The sequence below is a fragment of the Scyliorhinus torazame genome, chromosome 10 (genome assembly GCF_047496885.1).
Source record: "Scyliorhinus torazame isolate Kashiwa2021f chromosome 10, sScyTor2.1, whole genome shotgun sequence".
Lineage (NCBI taxonomy): Eukaryota > Metazoa > Chordata > Chondrichthyes > Carcharhiniformes > Scyliorhinidae > Scyliorhinus > Scyliorhinus torazame.
The window spans coordinates 38,259,060-38,282,064 of NC_092716.1; the positions used below are offsets into that span (position 1 = coordinate 38,259,060).

The 23,005-nt window shown below is 48.8% G+C and overlaps 1 protein-coding gene across 6 annotated transcripts in view; it reads left to right on the forward strand.

The window, feature by feature from the left end:
- The window catches only part of pmfbp1 (polyamine modulated factor 1 binding protein 1), a 1,352,449-nt gene that overhangs the window by 924,078 nt on the left and 405,366 nt on the right, over positions 1 to 23,005 (forward strand). For 5 of the 6 annotated variants that reach the window (XM_072517945.1, XM_072517947.1, XM_072517948.1 and 2 more), the window contains 2 exons: positions 10,724 to 10,891; positions 20,553 to 20,636. In XM_072517945.1, the coding sequence (XP_072374046.1) occupies positions 10,724 to 10,891; positions 20,553 to 20,636 (252 nt within the window). The remainder of the gene's footprint in view (positions 1 to 10,723; positions 10,892 to 20,552; positions 20,637 to 23,005) is intronic. The other variant, XM_072517950.1, reaches the window with a different exon arrangement.

Consider the following 23,005-nt stretch of genomic DNA (forward strand, 5'->3'; position numbering starts at 1 on the left):
TCAATTTAATAAGCTAGTTTTTTTTAAGAAAGGATGGAGCTCCGAATCAAGCCGGAGTGTCTGCAACTCAGCCCCCACGCGGCGAACTCAGCCCCCACGCGGCGAACTCAGCGTCAATCTTCAAGCACTGGCTGGCGTGCTTTAAAGGGTATCTCGGGACGGCCGAAAACACCCACGGGAGAGCAGAAACTGCAAGTCCTGCACTCAAAGGTGAGCCCGGAGATTTACACCCTCATCGAGGAAGCGGAAGACTTCGATGCAGCAATAGAGCTGCTAAAAGGACACTATATTCGCCCGGTAAACCAGGTCTACGCCCGGCACCTGCTAGCAACAAGGCGACAAACCCCTGGGGAAATCGCTGGAAGAATTCCACCGTGCACTCCTGGTGTTGGGGAGAATCTGCAGCTGCCTGCAAGTTTCCGCGATCGAACACACTGAACTCTTTGTCCGGGACGCTTTCGTGGCAGGTATGCTATCCTCACAAATCCGCCAGCGACTGTTAGAAAAAGACACTCTGGGTCTCAGGGAGGCACGGGCCCTTGCAGGCTCCCTGGACGTGGCCTCCAGGAACGCCCGCGCTTACGTTCCCGATCGCGCAGCAGCACCCTGGGCAGCGTGGAACCCCGCCTCGGCCGACCCCGAGACTTCCCTCATCCCCCCACAGGCCTGCGCTGCAAGGCAGCCTGGCAACCCCGGGGGGCCCCGCTGCTACTTTTGCAGGCAGGCCAAGCCCCCCCGCCAGCGCTGCCCGGCCCGCACATCCACCTGTAAGTGATGCGGCAAAAAGGGCCATTTCGTGGGGGTATGTCAGGCCCTTGCGGTTGCCGCGGTCTATGGCGGTGAATGCGGACCGCAACCTCAAACTTCTCCACGGTCCCCGCGCGGCCAGCGGTTGCCACCATCTTCCTATTCCAGGGCCACATGCGGACCCTGGGCGCCGCCATCTTGTTCCGCGGACGCCACGTTGGAGGGATGGGTGCCGCCATTTTGTGCACCTCTACCCATGTGCGACCAATGGGAGCCGCCATCTTGGATGAACCCCCAGGACCCCAGCTCGGCTGACCACGCACTGCCCGAAGAGAACTGTCAACTGCTGCGATTAGCCTCGGTCCCGGCCTCGAACACTCTCAACTGCTACGACGACCGTATTCATCAACGGGCACGAGACGTCATGCCTAATCGACTCTGGGAGCACGGAGAGCTTCATACACGCCGACACGGTAAGGCGCTGTTCTCTCCTCATCCACCCCGTTAATCAAAAAATCTCCCTGGCCTCCAGATCACATTCAGTGGAGACAAATTACCAGCTCTACGTCCTTCCCCACCTCTGCGCGGCTACACTCCTGGGTTTAGATTTCCAGTGTAATCACCAAAGTCTAACCTTCAAATTCGGCGGCCCTATACCCCTCCTTACTGTCTGCGGCCTCGCGACCCTTAAGGTCGACCCGACTTCCCTGTTTGTGAACCTCACCCCGGATTGCAAACCCGTCGCCACCAGGAGCAGACGGTACAGTGCCCAGGACCGGATCTTTATTAGGTCAGAGGTCCAAAGGCTACTGAGGGAAGGGATCATTGAAGCCAGTAACAGCCCCTGGAGAACTCAAGTAGTGGTGGTAAAGACCGGGGAGAAGTATAGGATGGTCATCGACTACAGTCAGACCATCAACAGGTTTACGCAGCTGGACACGTACCCTCTCCCCTACATATCCGACCTGGTAAACAGGATCGCGCATTATAAGGTCTTCTCCACGGTGGATCTCAAGTCCGCCTACCACCAGCTCCCCATTCGCACTAGTGACCACAAGTACACTGCCTTCGAGGCAGATGGGCGGCTCTACCCCTCTGAGGGTTCCCTTCAGTGTCACCAACGGGGTCTCGGTCTTCCAGCGCGAGATGGACCGAATGGTTGACCGGTACGGTTTACGGGCAACATTCCCGTATCTTGATAATGTCACCATCTGCGGCCACGACCAGCAGGACCACGACACCAACCTCCGAAAATTCCTCCAGAACGCAAAAATCCTTAATCTCACATGCAACAAGAAAAAATGCGTGTTTAGCACCGACCACCTAGCCATCCTCGGCTACATAGAGCAAAATGGAGTTATAGACCACGACCCTGAACGCATGCGCCCCCTTATGGAGTTCCCCCTCCCTCACCGCTCCAAGGCCCTGCAGCGTTGCCAAGGGTTTTTCAGCTACTACGCCCAGTGGGTCCCCAACTATGCTGACAAGGCACATCCCCTGATCCAATCCACATCTTTTCCCCTGTCGATAGAGGCCCGCCAGGCCTTCAGCCGCATCAAAGCAGACATTGCAACGGCCACGATGCACGCCATCGACGAGTCCCTCCCCTTCCAGGTCAAGAGCGATGCGTCTGATGTAGCTCTGGCAGCCACCCTCAACCAAGCGGGCAGACCCGTGGCCTTCTTCTCTCGTACCCACCATGCTTCCGAAATCCGCCACTCCTCAGTCGAAAAGGAGGCCCAGGCCATAGTAGAAGCTGTGCGACATTGGAGGCATTACCTGGCCGGCAGAAGATTCACTCTCCTCACTTACCAACGGTCGGTTGCTTTCATGTTTGATAATGCACAGCGGGGCAAGATAAAAAACTACAAGATCTTGCGGTGGAGGATCGAACTCTCCACCTACAACTACACAATCTTGTATCTTCCCGGGAAGCTAAATGAGCCTCCTGACGCACTGTCCTGCGGCACATGTGCCACCGCACAAGTGGACCGCCTCCGAGCCCTTCACGAGGACCTCTGCCATCCGGGGGTCACTCGCTTTTTCCATTTTGTCAAGACCCGCAACCTGCCCTACTCCATCGCGGAGGTCAGGGCAGCCACCAGGGACTGCCAAACCTGCGCGGAGTGCAAACCACACTTCTACCGACCAGAGAAAGCGCACCTGATAAAGGCTTCCCGTCCCTTTGAACACCTTAGCATGGACTTCAAAGGCCCCCTCCCCTACACCTACCACAACACGTACATCCGGAACGTGATTGACGAGTACTCCCGGTTATCATTCGCCATCCCCTGCCCCGACATGACCGCAACCACCGTCATCAAGGCTCTCCATAGCATCTTTGCACTGTTCGAGTTCCCCGCCTACATACATAGTGATAGGTGGTCTTCCTTTATCAGCGACGAAATGCGTCAATTGCTGCTCAGCAAGGGCATCGCCTCGAGCAGGACAATCAGTTACAACCCCTGGGGTAACGGACAGGTAGAGAGGGAGAACGGAACGGTCTGGAAGACCGTCCTACTGGCCCTACGGTCTAGGAACCTCCCAGTCTCCCGCTGGCAGGAAGTCCTCCCGGATGCCCTCCACTCTATCCGGTCACTGCTTTGTACGACCACCAACCAGTCACCTCACGAACGTCTCCTTGTCTTCCCCAGGAAGTCCTCCTCTGGGACCTCGCTCCTGACCTGGCTGGCAGCACCCTGACCCATCCTGCTCCGAAAACACATGCGGGCGCACAAGTCAGACCCGTTGGTCAAGCGGGTCCATCTGCTCCATGCTAACCCCCAGTACACCTACGTGGCGTACCCCGACGGGCGACAAGATACGGTCTCCCTACGAGACCTGGCGCCCGCCGGAGCCCCACGCACACCCCAGCCACCAGTCCCACCCTCCCCTCCATCGGGGCACCTTACAGGAGGATCGGTCCTTCCGCCGGCCGCGTCTAGGCCCCCCCACCCACCGACGCTCCCCGCAGGTGCTCCCTTCCCAGGTCAAGTGTTTTCCCCACCAGCGCCATCTAGGGGTGCCGAAGCTGCCACAGAGATCGAGGCAACTCTCCCGGAGTCACAGACGCCCGAGCCTCCTTCAGAGTCACCGCCGAAGCTCCGACGATCACAGAGGACGACCAGGGCCCCTGATCGACTGATTGCTACATTTTAAATTGTAAACTGTAAACTGTAAATGTAAATCATCAAATGTACATAGCTATCAGAATTGCAAATAGTTACAAAACACTGTACGGAGGTATTACGGTACCTCCATAACTAATTCTACCATGTTGTCATGTTTGTAGTATCAGGCCACCACCCCCGCCGGACTCTTTTTAACAGGGGGTGAATGTGGTATTATAGGCATTACGGTACCTGAAAGGCTGGAGCACCATTGGTGGAAACTGTATGCTTTCTATTGGTTAGGATGTATGGTAGCTCTGCCCTGCTAGGCGGGGTATAAGAGCCCATGCCGCCCCAGCAGCCTTCATTCTGAACCTGAGCTGCTGGGGGAAAACATCTAGCTTATTAAAGCCTTCAGTTGGACTACAACCTCGCTTTAGTGGTCATTGATCGTGCATCACGGAGGTTGGTGTCGTTGTCCTGCTGGTCATGGCCGCAGATGGTGACATTATCGAGATACGGGAATGTTCCCCGTAAACCGTACCGGTCAACCATTCGGTCAATCTCGCGCTGGAAGACCGAGACCCCGTTAGTGACACCGAAGGGAACCCTTAAGAAGTGGTAGAGCCGCCCATCTGCCTCGAAGGCAGTGTACTTGCGGTCATTAGTGCGGATGGGGAGCTGGTGGTAGGCGGACTTAAGATCCACCGTGGAGAAGACCTTGTAATGCGCGATCCTGTTTACCAGGTCGGATATGCGGGGGAGAGGGTACAAGTCCAGCTGCGTAAACCTGTTGCTGGTCTGACTGTAGTAGATGACCATCCTATGCTTCTCCCCGGTCTTTACCACCACTACTTGAGCTCTCCAGGGACTGTTGCTAGCTTCATTGACCCCTTCCCTCAGTAGCCATTGGACCTCTGACCTAAAAAAGATCTGATCTTGTACCGTCTGCTCCTGATGGCGATGGGTTTGCAATCCGGGGTAAGGTTCGCAAACAGGGAAGGCGGATCGACGTTGAGGGTCGCGAGGCTGCAGACAGTGAGAGGGGGTATAGGGCAGCCGAAATTGAAAGTTAGACTTTGGAGGTTGCACTGGAAGTCTAACCCTAGGAGTGTGGCCGCGCAGAGGTGGGGAAGGATGTAGAGCCGGCAATTTTTAAACTCCCTTCCCTGGACCGTGAGATTTGCTACACAAACCCATTTATCTCTACTGAGTGGGAACCGGAGGCCAGGGAGGTTTTTTGATTAACGGAGTGGACGGGGAAAGAACAGCGCCTTACCGTGTCGGGGTGTATGAAGCTCTCCGTGCTCCCAGAGTCAATTAAGCAGGACGTCTGGTGCCCGTTGATTAGTACCGTTGTTGTAGCAGTTGAGAGTGTTCGAGGCTGGGACTGGTCCAGGGTCACCGAGGCTAATCGCGGCAGCAGTTGAATGTTCTCTTCGGGCGGTGTGTGGTCAGCCGAGCTGGGGTCCTGGGAGTCCCTCCAAGATGGCGGCGCCCATTGGTCGCACATGGCCAGCGGTGCACAAAATGGCGGCGCCCATCCATCACCCGTGGCGCACCGCGGGACAAGATGGTGGCTACCGGAGGCCGCACGTGGCCCTGGGGGAGAAAGATGGCAGCGCCCGCTGGCCGCACGGGGACCGTTCAGAGGATTGTGGTGGCGGTCCGCATTCGCCACCTGAGACCGCAGCGACCGCCCGGGCCTGGCATACCGTCACGAAGTGGCCCTTTTTACCACATCCCTTGCAGGTGGATGCGCGGGCCGGACAGCGCTGCCAGGGGTGCTTGGCCTGCCCGCAAAAATAGCAGCGGGGCCCCCCAGGGTTGCCAGGCCGTCTTGCAGCACAAGCTTGTGGGGGTTGGGCAATGTCTCGGGGCCGGCCGCGGGGGGGTTCCATGCTGGCCAGGGCGCTGCCGCGCGGTCGGGGACGTAAGCGCGAGCGTTTTGGGAGGCCACATCCAGGGAGCCGGCAAGGGCCCGTGCTTCCTTGAGGCCCAGGGTGTCTATCTCCAGTAATCGCTGGCGGATTTGGGAGGACAGCATACCTGCCACATAAGTGTCACGGATCAAAAGTTCTGTGTGGTCGCTCGCCGAAACTTGCAGGCAGCTGCAGTTCCTCCCCAATACCAGGAGTGCACGGTAGAATTCTTCCAGCGATTCCCCAGGGATTTGTCGCCTTGCCGCTAGCAGATGTCGGGCATAGACCTGGTTTACCGGACAAATATAATGTCCTTTTAGCAGCTCAATTGCTGCATCGAAGTCGTCCGCGTCCTCGATGAGGGTGTAAATTTCTGGGCTCACGCTCGAGTGCAGGTCTTGCAATTTCTGTTCTCCCGTGGGTGTGTTTTCGGCCGTTCCGAGATATCCGTTAAAACACGCCAGCCAGTGCTTGAAGGTTGCCGCTGAGTTTGCCACGTGGGGGCTGAGTTGTAGACACTCCGGCTTGATTCGGAGCTCCATACTTTTAAATCTAGCTTATTAAATTGATACACAATTAATGACTACTAAAGCGAGGTTGTAGTCCAACTGAAGGCTTTAATAAGCTAGATGTTTCCCCCAGCAGCTCAGGTACAGAAAGAAAGCTGCTGGAGTGGCACGGGCTCTTATACCCCGCCTTGCAGGGCGGAGCTACCATACAGCTTGACCAATAGGAAACAAACAATATCTACCAATGGTGTTTCAGCTTTACCAGGTACCGTAATACCTCTACACAGACTACCACACCCTCAAACATCTGTCCCAAATGTAGGTTCTTCAGTTCCTGCCACAATTGTTATAATTTGCCTTCCCCCAATTTACCGCCTTCACCCGAGGATGGAGTAAGCCAGTGACGTGCTGAAACAATCCTCAATCTGGGGATTGTCCAACGCACCACCATGAATGTGAATAACTGCCCACTCCAGACAGCTTACTCCTCATATCTTTATCCAACAGTTCCTTAAAATTTACTGAATTATGGTCACTGTCCCTGAAATGCTCCCCTACTGAAACTTCGAACACCTGGCTCGGCTCATTTCCCAATATCAGATCCAGTACCATCCCTTCCCTCGTTGGACTATCTACATATTGTTTCAAGAAGCCCTCCTTACAAACTCTGCACCATCCAAGCCCCTAGCACTAAGTGAGTCTCGGTCAATATAGGGGAAGTTAAAATCACCCACCACAACAATCCTGTTGCTTTTACACCTTTCCAAAATCTGCCTACATACCTGCTCTTCCATCTTCCGCTGGCTGTTGGGAGGCCTGTAATAAACCCCGAACATTGTGACTGCACCCTCCCTATTCCTGAGTTCTACCCACATTGCCTTGCTGCATGAGCCCTCTGAGGTGTCCTCCTATAGTACAGCTGTGACATTCTCCTTAACCAGTAGTGCAACTCCTTTTACATTCCCCCTCTATCCCACCTGAAACTTATAAATCCTGGAACATTTAGGTGCCAATCCCGTCTCTCCCTCAACCAAGCCTCTGAAATGCAACAATATCATAGTTCCAAATATTAATCCAAGCGCTTAAACTCATCTGAATTACCTGTTATATGTGGTTGTGATATTCAGGGATGACATCAGAACTGATTTTCTTTATCCCTATAAATGGTGAACCAATCTTTATGAATACGTTTCTCATTTGAATGTCAGCTGATTAAGGTGTTAATTATTTTTTTGATATTGCATTTTCAGATATAGATTTAAAAATGTTTAATCAAACTTTATTGTATTGATAGCATGGTTATTTTTGAAGAACTTGCCAGTTATTTTGCTTTTTGCCAAACATCAAAAAAACCGTATAATGTATCATATTTGAGTTTCTTTCTTTTAAGGAGTAAAAGAGCTGCTAGAAAATAATGTTGAATATAAACAACAATGATGCTTTCGTAATGATATAAATTTGTCAGCACAAATGTTTACCAACAGCAGAATTAAAATTTTAATAGCATTACATAGAATAAATGATGATGCCTCATTAAACCTTCCAGTGATCTTACAAGAGTGACGATGTCCCTTTAATTAGGGTACTGAGAGAACATTTGGAACTCTGCCACGTAGAAGAAGCTCACATAATAGTCTGTAGGAGATAAATTGGATAGCTTCCGAAAATGGGATTTGCAATGCCCAATTAAATTGTGCCAATTGATTGCAATAGAAGCGGAAAACCAACTTCATGTTGCATGCTAATTTGAATGACCTTTGAGTCCAGCCAGAGCTAACCATGCTGTTCATTGACTAGCGACATATCTGCAGGAGGTTAATATCATGAGTGACTAGCACCACTTAAATCTAACCTGAACTGCTTGAAGCTTGTCTGCACTTCTTAAAAGGGAAGTGCAATCCAACTGGAGCAGGTGCTGGGAGTTAAATGGTCCATGTGGGAAAGAGTGCAAAATTGCTCAACAAGGGAGAGAATAGACTTTCTGACAAGAAGGAGAAGAGATGCCCTGTGCCCTCATGAAATCAGGAAGCCCTTCAGACCAATCATCCAGCGAAAGGACAGTAAGAGCAGAAAGCTGTGGATGTCAATGCCAGGCCCTGATGGCCTGGAGGCAGTCTTGCAAGAAGTTGAATGGCCTTACACAAGTAGTTAAAATAAATGAATGTACCTTGAAATGCCATACCTCAGCAGCTGAATCAGCAGCCTCAGCCATTATTCACACTTCATCATTGTCACTCACATATCAACAATATCTGACACTCAAATAAAAGTTACAAGATAATGTGTGGTCAATGTCAAAGAACATGGAGATGTCAAAAATTAATTTTGCACAGCATTTTCCAAATCTTGCACCCCCAATTCCTAATTCCTTTAGCACACTTGTGAACCCAACCATGATGCAACCTATGTTGTCCAATATCACAGCTTATATTGCAGCACAAGTAGAAGACACAATGTCTGAAGGTTGCAGTAGAGGCATGCAAGCTTGGCCTGCTTCCAGAATGGTTGTGGATTACAGTGTTCAGAGGGGTTGGCACATCATCACAGCAATTCTGCAATCTGTCATCCAATAGGTTATTAGGATTACTGGGAGAGTCTCCGTGCTTCCATGGAGCGTGAGCCTGCTTTCCTCTCTCAAGATAACAATGCTCAATCTCTCAACCTGCCATTCCCCTGACTGCCAGCGAGCCCTGACTACAGTCGTCCATGCCATGATGTCAACAAACAGACTTTATAGGCCCAGAGCTGTTCAAGTGTGTCCTGCAAGGTCATTTGCAGTCTCCCCGAGTGAAAGGAGCAGCCTCCCACCAGAAATGTTACAGCCACTGGGGGAGCAGTACATAGAAGTCAGACACCACGGAAATGGACACAGATGAATAGTTGGCCTTTGCTTGCAATAAGGAATAGCAGGTGGCAAGGTTTATCCGCTCATGATGGTGAGGTTGTGCTGCATGCAACGCACCACCATGAATGTGAATAACTGCCCACTCCAGACAGCGAAAGGATTGTTTTAGCTCTCTTGGACAATCCCCAGATTGAGGATTGTTTCAGCACGTCACTGGCTTACTCCATCACATTCCATTTTGCAGCTTGATTTCATTGCATGCATGGTCTGCACAAGTGCATTGGCTCTGCACCACAGTTATGAGTCAGCAGACAGTCTTCATCATCCAATAGTGACTCTTTGCTTTGCTGGAGGGCTCAAATGTAGCTGGCTCATTGGACTGCCACAGTATGAAGGCATCATGAGTGTCACCAGGATATCGGGCATTGGCCTGCAGGAGTTGCTGCCTATGATCGCAAATCAGATGGGCATTGAGGGAGTGCACAGTTGATATGTGGTGCCCACAAAGTGATGTGCATGCAGTTAATCCTGCAATCTTATAAAAGCTGCATACTCCCTCCACTTGCTGCCCTCTGGTAAGAGGGAATGAAATATATTTCACTGTCTTGAAATAAAGAGCTCCAGTTACTTTTTTTTTAAACAGGAAATGGCAAACTGCAAGATGTTGCAAATATCTCCAGCTCCAGTCTTGAAGGAGCCATGAACATACAAGTTCATCTCCATGGTCAACTTCACAGCCATTGACATTGCAGTCTTATTCTGCTCAAAGGTTGCAGCTGTGGCTATTGCATAAGGATGTCCTTACTGAAGTGGATACATCTTGCCCGTTCTTCTGTACTGAGGTCCAGGTAGGACAGTTGCTCCCTGAACACCCAGGCGGATATGGCTTTCTACTAAGAGCCCTTCTCCCTCTCTTTATTCTCCCTTTTCCAGCACTGTGCTGCACTTCAAAGGGAATGCTTAACAATGCACCCGTGTCTGGGAACAAAAGGTTTGGGCAGGAGCCTTGAAGTTAGTAACAGCTCTTTTAGCACCTACCACAATATTTCCTGTGGACTTCTACAGCTTGAAACAACTACAGAAAGCACAAAACACACGTAGAATCATAACAACAGCCTTAAGAAATCAATCAGCAACTAACCTGATGATCTCTTCAAAGAGCATCAGAGAGGAACTCTTTGCTGCAGCTAAATCCATGTTTAAGTGCAAGGTTAAGCAAGAATGTTGCCTGTGTTCAAGAGCAGCTAATCAGAGTTCACATTGATTGACAGCTTGAACTGCCTGTTTTGCATATTTCCAACGGATGCTTACTCTGTGCGTGTCCGTCCAACGCCATCACCAAGGTGACATCCAGCATGATGTGTCACACGTGTGTACATATGTATGCTTGGCGCTCGCCATCCTAAAAGTTCTACCCTGGGTATAGGTTTGAGGTATTATTGTCAGATTAAGATGTAAAGGGACCCAGATCAGAGTGCTGCGTTTTTATAAAAGAAGCAATGTTACAATTGATTAATATGTTAATTAGAATGAGTGTTTTCATTTAAATTACATTAATTACATCTTGTAATAAAATATTTGTGTATACAGTTGTTCCGCAAAGAAGATTATCTTGAAAAAATGACAAAAGAGCTTGATGCTGTCACAGAAGAATCAATCCAACGTGCAGTGCAGCTCTCCAACAGTACTGTGGAGAAGCAGAAGCTGGAAGCAGACCTGACTCTCCTTAGAGAGAAATACAAAGCAGCACAGCTAGAGGTAATTTTAATTCGTAACTATTAAATCCACAATTGACATTTGTAGCCAAATTAAAGAACCCAGCAAGGTCCTGCTGAATTTAAAGGCAGGGCATTATTAACATTCTTTAGTTTCCTGCACAACTGCGGTTAAATGGACAGTATTGCCCAGCAACAGAAGGCCATAAACAGGAATAGTGCCCAGCAATTGGAAGTGAGGGAGGGGGCAGATGCATCAATTGACTGGGGAGGGAGAGAAACATGGACAGGAATGGTGGCATAGTGGTTATGTTACTTGACGAGAAATCTGGAGGCTCAGCTTAAAGATCCAGAGGCATGGGATCGAATCCCACTATGGAAGCTGATGAATTTAAGTCCCGTCTCCATGTTTGAGGATACCTCCCGTTGTGGCCTTTCCGCTATGCTAAATAGAATAGATTTCGAACAGACCCAACAGCTCAAAAGCTTGGCATCCATGAGGCACTATAGGAATCAGTAACAGTAGAATTGAATTCTAACACAATCTGTAATATCATGGGCTGGCATATCCCTCCTTCTACAATTGCCATCAAGTCAGAGGGTGAACACCGGTTCAGTGAAGCGTACAGGAGAGAATACCAAAAGCAGCACCTGAAGAGGTGCTTCCAGACTAGCCTCACACCTTACCAAGCTGTTCCAGTACAGCTGCAACAGTGCCGTCTACATAACACTGTGAAAGATTGCCAGATATGTCCTGTGCACAATAAAGGGACACATCCAATGATCTACTCTCAATCATGAGGAAGGTGTCATCATTAAAGGACAATGGTTGTGATTTTTGGAGGCAAATCATCTCAGCCCTAAGATGTCACCTCTTCATGGGTTTCTCAAGGTTTTATTCTGGGAACAAGCATCTTCAGCTGCTTCACCAATAACCTCCCCTTTATCATAAGGTCAGAACTGAGGATATCTGTTCATGATTGCATTGTGTTCAATTCCATTTGCCACTCCTCAGAAAACCAAGTAGTCCACAACAGCATGCTGCAAGGTCCGGGAATATTCAGGCTTGAGTTGTAACTTACAATGACCATATCCGAGAAAGAATCTATCCACATTCTTTCTTTCTACATTCAATGGTATTACTTAATGAGATGTGGGGTTGCTGACTAGGTCAGCATTTATTGCCATCCCTAATTGCCCTTCAGAGGACGGTGGTTAACTGCCTTCTTGAACTGCTGCAGTCCCTGAGGTGTAGTTATGCTCACGGTGCTGTTAGGGAAGGAATTCCAGGATTTTGACCCAGCGACAGTGAAGAAATGGCGATTTTTAAGTTACTATGGTGGGTGACTTGGAGGGAAACCTCCAGGGAATGCTGTTCCCAGGTATTTGCTGCTCTTGTCTTTCCAGATGGTAGTGGTCATGGGTTTGGAAGGTGCCTGCCAGAGGAACCTTGGTGAGTTCCTGCTGTGCAACCTGTAGATGGTACACAGAGCTGCCATTTGTGGAGGGAGTGAACGTTTGTGGTAGGAGTAGCAATCAAGTGGGTTGCCTTTTCCTGGATGGTTTTGAGCTTCATGAGTGTTGTTGGAGCTGGACTCATCCAGGCAAGTGGAGAGTATTCCACTACACTCCTAACTTGTGCCTCGTAGATGCTGGACAGACTTTGGGGAGGTCAGGAGGTGAGTTACCAGCTGCAGGATTCCTAGCCTCTAACCTGCTCTAGTATTAATGTGGCTAGTCCAGTTCGGTTTCTGATCAATGGCATCCCCCAAGATGTTGATGGTGGGAGATTCAGCAATGGTAATGCCATTGAATATCAAGGGTGATGGTTAGATCCTCTCTTGTTGGAGATGGTCATCGCCTAGCCCAAGACTGGATATTGCCCGGGACTAGCTCCATTTGGATAAAAATTGCTTCAGTATCTGAGAACTCGAAAATGTTGCTGAACATTGTGCAGTCATCTGCAAAAATCGCCACTTCTGACCTTATGGCGGAAGGAAGGTCATTGATGAAGCAGCTGAAGACCATGATTAATGGTGGGGAGAGAAAGGCTAGGACTTAGATTGAGGGTGGACAAAGGCTTCTTTAAGAGTCTGGGAGGAAGTATTCCTGTTTCTCCTGACCCACAAAGGGCTGCTGAGAAAGGCACATCTTTTGCAGACAACAGCTCCTGTCTCCAACGCCACTGAATTTACCAGAACCTGGGCCGCAGCAATGAAATTTAAAACATACACCCATTGCACTGTGGGAACCCAATTTAAATACATCAAGTGAGTTTCTCACCTCTCCACTTCAGGACATCGGAACACTATTGTATCCACTGTCTTGATATGCAGACACACACATAATGATATACAGACAAGCAACTAATGGACACAGAGAACAGGACATGACCAATAAGCAGGCAGGCCACTCAAGGGTGGGATCTAACTATAAAAGACACAAGGCACTCACACTCCGCCTCTTTCCACTTTCTAGAGAGTCATTCAAGGGTGTTGTTACAATCTCACCCACCACAACGTGGCTAAGAGCTAGTCTGGTTCAGTCAGACAGAGTAACCAAACTTAAGTTAGCAGAGAGTCGAACTCATAGAGAACTGTGCTAACTGTACCATTAGTTCAATAAACCTGATTGAACTAACTTCAAGGTCTGGAGTATCTTTTTGATCTATACTGCATCCAGTTGCAGCCAGTGTTATACCATTGTACCTAACACGACATGATACCAGGAGACCACTAATTTAAGGTGGCTTACCTCAGTCCGTTCCATGACGACCAGCAAATGTATCCCGGCACCATGGAGAAGATTCAGGCTCCTCACCAGCTCAGGATCTCCGACAATCTCAGTGCCAACTGGCGGATATTCAAGCAAACGTTTCTGCTGGACATCGAAGCCTCAGACCTTGAGGATGCGTCTGATGCAAGAAAGATCGTGCTTCTCCTCTCAACAGTGGGTGATCAAGCCATCGAAGTCTTCAACTCGTTTAACTTCACCGAAGGCCAGGACAAGACAAAGTTTCAGACCATCCTGGACAAGTTCGATAGTCACTGTGAAGTGAACACCAATGAAATCTTTGAGCTACAAATTCAAACAATGTCTTCAAGGTAAAGATGAATCTTTCAGTGCCTTCTTAACTAACCTCCGCCTGCTAGCGCTGTCCTGCAATTTTGGTGATATTGCTGACTCTATGATCAGAGACCAAATCGTGTTTGGAGTTCCCGCTGATCCTCTGAGAGAGCAGCTCTTAAAAATCAAGCATATGACCCTGCCAGTCGCGATTGAAACATGCACAGTGCATGAGTATGCAAAAAATCGGCATTCCCAATACAAATTGGTAGAAAATGAGAAACTTGCCTCCCATGAGGCAGACAGTGTGCAGTCCATCTCCCGGATGCAGCGCCTCAGCATTGAAGACAGCGGCCATCTCGCGCGTTTTTCCCGGAGCCCCACGCATGCGCGATGCGAACGGGATAACGAAGCGGCCGACACCCACACTGCGCAGGTGCAGACGTCTGCCGACCGCACTGCGCATGTGCGATGACATACACCGCATCACGACGTCGACGTCATGACGTGCCCGAACTCCGGTAATGCCCACTTAAAGGGTCACTGCCCTGCAAGAGGCAGGCAATGTTTAAACTGCGTGAAGCCTGGACACTATGCAGCCTTGTGCAGGTCTGCACCACCAGTCAGAGGCCAGCGCTCCCAATTCCGACGACGGCACGTCCAGTATGTGCAACTATGATTACAGGATTCTGATCCAGGCAGTACAACGGATCCAGAGGACGAGTGCCTGGAGTCCGCCTACCGAGTGGGCATCATTACTACACGTGAACATGCTACACCTAATTCATCTCGCATTCAGTCCATCCTCGCTGTGGACTCGGAGGACGAATGGCGTTCTGACGAATGACGTGCAGTGATGCAGGTCAACCGCTGCTCCATCCAGTTCAAGCTGGACACAGGTGTTTCTGCCAACCTCCTCTCACAGGCAGACTTCAAACACATCAAGAAGCCCCCCAGGTTCCTTCCAGCAGCCTGCCAGCTCCTGGACTACAACGGTAATGCCATCATGACACTGGGGTCCTGCCACCTTCTCGTCTCCAACCGGAGCACCCATGCACGGCTAAGGTTTGAAATTGTCAAGCCGGACAGGGCATCCCGACTGGGTGCGCATGCCTGCAAAAAGCTAAAACTGATGCAGCGGGTTTATTCAACGACATCCTCCAACGTGGATCTTCAAGCTGGCATTGATGACATCCTCTTTCAGTATCCAGACGTGTTTGACGGGATGGGCACTTTGTCATATCAGCACAAGATCCTACTGTGACCTGATGCCAAGCGAGTGGTCCATGCACCACGCCGGGTGACGGCTCCACTGAAGGAGCGCCTGAAGGAACAGCTCAAGGAGCTGCAGCAGCAGGGGATCATTTCCAGGGTAACTGAACCGACTGACTGGGTCAGCTCGATGGTGGTGGTTAAAAACCCTCTGGGGACCTGCACATCTGCATTGATCCCAAGGATCTCAACCAGAATATAATGCATGAACACTACCCCATCCCGAAGCGGGAGGAACTCACCAGTGAGATGGCACATGCAAGGTTTTTCACGAAGTTAGATGCGTCACCTGGCTTCTGACAAATCCAGCTGGATGAGTCCAGCAGAAGGCTCTGCACCTTCAACACACCGTTTGGCAGGTACTGCTATAACCGTATGCCGATCAGCATCGTCTCGGCATCGGAGATATTTCATCGCATCATGGAGCAGATGATGGAGGGCATCGAAGGGGTTCGTGTGTACGTGGACGACGTCATCATATGGTCCACGACCCCTGAGGAGCATGTTTCCCATCTCCAGCAGGTATTCCGCCGTGTCCACGCCAATGGCCTGAAGCTGAACAGGGCCAAATGTTGCTTTGGCATGTTGACACTCAAGTTCCTAGGAGACCAGATCTCTCAGCGGGGCGTGTGCCCCAACACAGACAAGGTCAAGGCCATCGCAGCCATGAAGGTCCCAGAAGACAAGAAGGCGGTATTGCGCTTCCTGGGCATGGTCAATTTTCTGGGCAAGTTCATCCCAAACATGGCCTCACACACCACGGCCCTACGAAACCTAGTGAAGAAGTCCACTGCCTTCGAGTGGAAGGCGGCCCATCAGGCAGAGTGTTTGGAGCTGAAAGCCAAGCTCACCACTGCATCCGTATTGGCATTTTTCGACCAAGACAGGGAAACGAAAATCTCGACAGATACGAGCCAGGATGGCATCGGTGTGGTCTTTCTGCAACGCGATGACACCTCATCCTGGGCACCTGTGCATCAAGGGCAATGACGCCCACCGAACAAAGGTATGCACAAATCGAGAAGGAATGCCTGGGCCTTCTCACTGGCATTCTCAAGTTACACGACTATGTCTACTGCCTGCCGACATTCACAGTCGAGACGGATCACAGGCCCCTGATCCACATTATCCACAAGGATCTGAATGACATGACGCCTCGGTTGCAGCGCATCCTCCTCAATGTCAGAAGGTACGACTTTGACCTGGACTACACGCCTGGCAAGGAGCTCATCATTGCCGATACACTGTCCCGCTCCATTACCGTGCCTAGTGAACCACTGAACGTCATCCGGCAAATTGAGTCATAGGTTCAGTCACAGGCGCAGCTGTGTGCAAGCACCCTCCCGGCATCTGATGAGAAGGTGATTCATATCCGTGAGGAGACAGTCAAAGAACCCCTCTTGCAGCGTGTTATGCAACACCTCGCCAATGGCTGGCAAAAAGGGCCGTGCCCTCAATTTTTCAATGTAAAGGACGACCTGACGGTGGTTGATGGTATCCTCCTCAAACTGGACGGATTGTAATTCCACACAGTCTCCAGCGCTTGGTGCTCCGTCAAATCCATGAGGGCCACCTGGGTGTGGAAAAGTGCAGACGCAGAGCCAGACAGGCTGTCTACTGGCCCGGGGGTCAGCCAGGACATCGCGAACATGGTCCTTAACTGTGCGACCTGTCAATGCTTCCAACCAGCACAGAGTAAGGAGACACTTCAGCAGCATGAAATCGAAACCTCTCCGTGGTCCAAGGTCAGCATCGACCTCTTTTATGCAAATAGTCGTGATTACGTGTTAATCATTGATTATTTTTCCAATTACCCTGAAGTCGTGGAACTCTCAGACCTCACATCACGAACATTAAGGCCTGTCAGGAGATGTTCCCCAGGCATGGTATCCCACTCACTGTCATGAGTGACAATGGCCCGTGCTTCAGCAGCCATGAGTGGTCTCTGTTTGTCCAGTCGTCTCAGTTCAAACACGTCACTTCCAGCCCACACTGTCCGCAGTCAAATGGAAAAGTTGAGAAAGGGGTGCACATAGTGAAGCAGCTCATCTGCAAGGCCGCAGATTCTGCGTCTGACATTCACCTTGCGCTGCTTGCGTACAGGGCGGCCACACTGTCCACTGGCATGTCACCGGCTCAACTCCTGATAAACAGGGACCTACGAACGACACTTCGAGCCGTGCACATGCCCAATCTGGATCACCTCCCGGTGCTGCAGAAAGTGCAGCAACTCGGAGACCGGCAAAAACAGGGCTATCATGCCCATGCCCCCGATTTGCCCGTGTTACCCCCGTCAGACACTGTTCGGGTCAAGATCCCTGATGGAGGCTGGTCAGCTCCAGCTGTCGTTGTTCGACCGGCTGCCCCCCGCTCGTATGTTGTGCGTCTGGCTGATGGTTCTGGTTTTTTTAAAAAATTTTTGGGTTGTGGGGGCGAAACCCACACAAACACAGGGAGAATGTGCAAACTCCACATGATCAGTGACCCAGACCGGGATCGAACCTGGGACCTCAGCGCCGTGAGGCAACAGGGCTAACCCACTGCGCCACCGTGCTGCCCAGGCTGATGGTTCTGTTGTGCGACAAAACAGACGGGCATTGCGCAAAGTTGCCTGCCCGCAACCACATTCTTCTCTGTTTCCTTCTGTTGTTTTGCCACCTCCTGATACCTCGACTCACGAGGCCACCAGTCAGGCTTCAATCCCGCCCATCAAGGCGCTGTCATCCCCACCACCACCTCTCCGGCGGTCGACCAGAATCAGACGCAAGCCACAGAGACTGGACTTATGAACATTTGTTCTGTTTACTATGTTCTGTGTTCTTGCATTAGACAGCTGTTTTCACATGTACATATGTTCACATCCACTGCATATATATATGTTAATATTGGCCTATTCTTGTAAATACGTTCACATATGTCATCCAAACATTAAAAAAGGGGAGATGTCATGATATGCGGACACACACATAATGATATACAGACAAGCAGCTAATGGACACAGAGAACAGGACATGACCAATGAGCAGGCAGGACACTCAGGGGTGGGATCTGACTATAAAAGACACAAGGCACTCACACTCCACCTCTTTCCACTAATGAACATCTAGAGAGTCAGTCAAGGGTGTTGTTACAATCTCACTCCCCCACCACGTGGCTAAGAGCTAATCTGGTTCAGTCAGACAGAGTAACCACACTTAAGTTAGCAGAGAGTCGAACTCACAGAGAACTGTGCTAACTGTGCCATTAGTTCAATAAACCTGATTGAACTAACTTAAAGGTCTGGAGTATCTTTTTGATCTATACTGCATCAAGTTGCAGCCAGTGTTATACCAGTGTACCTAACACGACATCCACCATCATTAAAAAGGTGGTGGGCACATGTGTACTTAATTCCTACTTGAGCCGCCACTTACAAATCTCACTCTCCTTTCATAGGTGGAAGGGAAGGGTTGATTATGGAGAACCTTATTCACACAAAAGCACAATATTAAGTATCTGATAACATGGATTCAATTAGTAACTGAATTTGCCCCACAGAGAATTTTCTTCCTCTGCACTGGTGGCAAGAAACTGTCAATTTATAGTGGCACGTCATAGAATCATTGTGGGTAAAATATTTTGGGCAGCATACCAATCTATATTAACATTGGTCTGTTTTCCTTGGCACTGCCTCATTCTTGGAAAAATAGGCTGAAGGGTAAAGTGACCTTACTAGAGAAGTAATTCTGGGGCTAATTCATACTCCCAGTGGGAATTGTTTGCAAATTGGGACTCCCATAATGTTTTATTCCTGCTGGGATTATGGAAACAACTTTTCTAGTAAAAGGAATTAATTACAAATCGATGAGAAAGTTGTATTAAGGTGATGCTGTACGAGTATAGAATATAGTAGATTTTTTGAAGTTCTCATTCCGAATAAAGCTTTCAGTCTTTTCTCGTGGGGCGGGGCCACGTTCTGGAACAGTAGACACCAGTTTGATGTCTGATAAACTAGGACAGTGAAGGCAGTTTTCTACGGCACTGTGGATCACTTTGTAATGTTTTATCACCATTGGAGCAATAGAATAAAGAAATAAAAGCTTGCTTTTTATGCATCTTTAGGATGTCCCTAAGCATTTCATAGCCAATGAATTATTTTGAACTGGAGTTAAAGCTAATTTGCGCAGAACAAGGCATCACAAACAGCAATAAGACAAATAACAAGATAACCTGTTTCAGTGATGATAGTTGAACATTATTTTTATATCTATTCCAGGACTGTATTCTATGCATTAATAATAGTACAAATTTGATGCAAACATGCTCACAGAAATCACAGAAAAATACAGTGCAGAAAAGGCCCTTCGGCCCATCGAGTCTGCACATTAATAATGTACTTAAAGCACGGATGTGAACATTCTATAAAAGCTTACAGTTTTAAGTCCAAGAAATAACTATTTTTGTAACAATTAATAGAATACAGAAAGTACGTCATGACTAATCATCTGAAATAAAGATTTTCTTAGTGGTTAGAATTTCTTTTTTTTTCCAATTAAGGGACAATTTAGCGTAGCCAATTCACCTAACCTGAACATCTTTTGGGTTGTGAGGGTAAGGCCCACGCAGACGCGGGGAGAATGTGCAAACTCCACACGGACAGTGACCCGGGACCGGAACCGAACCCGGGTCCTCGGCGCTGTGAGGCAGCAGTGCTAATCTCTGTGGCACCGTTCAGCCCATTGGTTAGAATTTCATGAGAGATGAAGTCACAAATGGGTTTTTATAAGTCTTCAAATGGAATGGCTGTTGAATATTCTATTTCTAAAACTTAAATTTAGTTTGGTTCCAGAAAAGATGAAAAAAAGGCTTGGGACATATTTTGTAGCTGTTGTAACCAAATAAACAGTTGCAATGATGTCAGTTTGTTATTGTTGAGTCATACCTATGGAAATATGATTTTTATTTCCATTGATATTTCACTGCACAAGTTTTATAAATTTAATACAGGACATGGTTAGAAAGACAGTTAAAGGTAAAAGTATTAACTTATTAAAAATAGATGTTATCTTATTTTTATAAAGCATTGTAAAGCATTTACTGAAAGAACATGAGGGAAGTAGATTGACAAAATCTTAATTAGCAGCTTATCTATCAAGAAGCAGCACATTTTAGATTTATAACTGCAAGATTCTACAAAGAGGCCTGTCTTGCTCAGTTTAATATTGTGACTGCAGAGTTCTAGAATAGAACATTGCTGGTTATTAAACTTTGCAAAGATTTTTTTGAATTGTTCAAAACATGTTTTGAGTTTTTAAACTGGAACATTATAGTGAAACCAAGTCTATAATTTCATTGAACATCACTGAATTTTCTTTGCCATCTATCAGGTCAACAGTAGGGGTCAAGTTATTTTGAAGCTGAAAGCAGATTTGAAGACTGCAGAGGAAAACTTGAGAGTTGCAAGGGAGGAGGTAAGTGCTGTAAAAAGAATTGCTTTTGGCTTCTACAAGTGTCACTGTTTGGCATTTTTGAAGGATCAATGATTCAGACAGATTTCTAGTTCTTTGGTAACATTTGAAAACATTTTAGAAAAGCACTGTCTTCATGAAGCAGACCATGTATCCCAAATAATGAGCAGTTTATCTCGCATGCCTAATATTTAGTCATACCACAGTATCATAGACCAAGGGATGTAACAATGATCTGCTTCGTGAACTTGTATACCATGGGTGTAATTTTGCCATTTTTTGGCAAAGTGTCATCTCGGGCTGGAAAAGCAGCCCGTCAGCCTCGCTGCCAGTTTTTAGACGCTTTGGCAGAAAAAAATTAAAAGGCGGGTCCCACGACGGTTTTTAAAATGCGCCCCAATGTAACAATCCCCCCCATCAATTCCACAGAACACCGCCCCCGAGCAATACCCCTTGGTGGGGGCAATTGCAGCGGGAAATCCCGCAAACGTAAAACCCATTTTGGGACTCAGGTGTTATTCTCTGCCCCTCCGCTGTTCCTGCCCCTTGAAAACGGGGGTGGAAAATCCCACCCCCCATTACTGTGCACATGTGCCCGAGTCCATTACGTCTATCATCCAAAAGGCATACTTAAAAACGTTCTCCTGAGATTAGGCTCTTTAAAAACAATAGATTGATTAATTTTATATTTATATTTTAATGCATAAACAGGGTACAGTGGCACAGTGGTTAGCACTGCTGCCTCACAGCGCCAGGGACCAGATTCAATTTCGTCCTTTCGTGACTGACTGCGTGGCGTTTGCATGTCTCCCCGTGTCTGCGTGGATTTCCTCCGGGTGCTCCAGTTTCCTCCCACAGTCCAAAGATGTGCAGGTTAGGTGGATTGGCCATGCTAAAATTGCCCCTTTGTGTCCAAAGATAATAATAATAATCTTTGTTGTCACAAGTAGGCTTACATTAACACTTCAATTAAGTTACTGGAAAAAGCCCTCAGTCGCCACATTCCTGCGCCTGTTCGGGCACACAGAGGGTGAATTCAGAATGTCCAATTCACATAACAAGCACATCTTTGCTGTGAAGAAGGCCTATGGTGTGCTCGCGATCATTAACAGAGGGATTGAATTTAAGAGCCGTGAGTTGATGATGCAGCTGTACAAAACTTTGGTAAGGCCACATTTGGAGTACTGTGTACAGTTCTGGTCGCCTCATTTTAGGAAGGATGTGGAAGCTTTGGAAAAGGTGCAAAGAAGATTTACCAGGATGTTGCCTGGAATGGAGAGTAGGTCTTACGAGGAAAGGTTGAGGGTGCTAGGCCTTTTCTCATTAGAACGGAGAAGGATGAGGGGCGACTTGATAGAGGTTTATAAGATGATCAGGGGAATAGATAGAGTAGACAGTCAGAGACTTTTTCCCCGGGTGGAACAAACCATTACAAGGGGACATAAATTTAAGGTGAAAGGTGGAAGATATAGGAGGGATATCAGAGGTAGGTTCTTTACCCAGAGAGTAGTGGGGGCATGGAATGCACTGCCTGTGGAAGTAGTTGAGTCGGAAACATTAGGGACCTTCAAGCAGCGATTGGATAGGTACATGGATTACGGTTAAATGATATAGTGTAGATTTATTTGTTCTCAAGGGCAGCACGGTAGCATTGTGGATAGCACAATTGCTTCACAGCTCCAGGGTCCCAGGTTCGATTCCGGCTTGGGTCACTGACTGTGCGGAGTCTGCACGTCCTCCCCGTGTCTGCGTGGGTTTCCTCCGGGTGCTCCGGTTTCCTCCCACAATCCAAAGATGTGCGGGTTAGGTGAATTGGCCAATGATAAATTGCCCTTAATGTCCAAATTGCCCTTGGTGTTGGGTGAAGGTGTTGAGTTTGGGTAGGATGCTCTTTCCAAGAGCCGGTGCAGACTCAAAGGGCCGAATGGCCTCCTTCTGCACTGTAAATTCAATGATAATCTATGATTAATCTAGGACAAAGGTTCGGCACAACATCGTGGGCCGAAGGGCCAGTTCTGTCTGTATTTTCTATGTTCTATCTTTCGGGACTTGTGGGAGGGAACCGGAGCACCCGGTGGAAATGGGCAGAACGTGCAGACTCCGCACAGACAGTGACCCAAGCCGGGAATCAAACCTGGGACCTTGGAGCTGTGAAGCCATAGTGCTAACCACCAGGCTACCGTGCAGGTTAGGTGGGGTTATGGGGTTTGCGAGCTTGGGGAAAGGAAGGTGACCCTGGGTAGGGTGTTCTTTGAAGGTTGGTGCAGACGTGTTGGGCCGAATGGCCTCCTTCTGCACTGTAGGAATTTTATTCTTCTATTTCAGTCTACTTGATAACACTCCTTATAGCTCTACCTGGTGGTTGGCCAAAT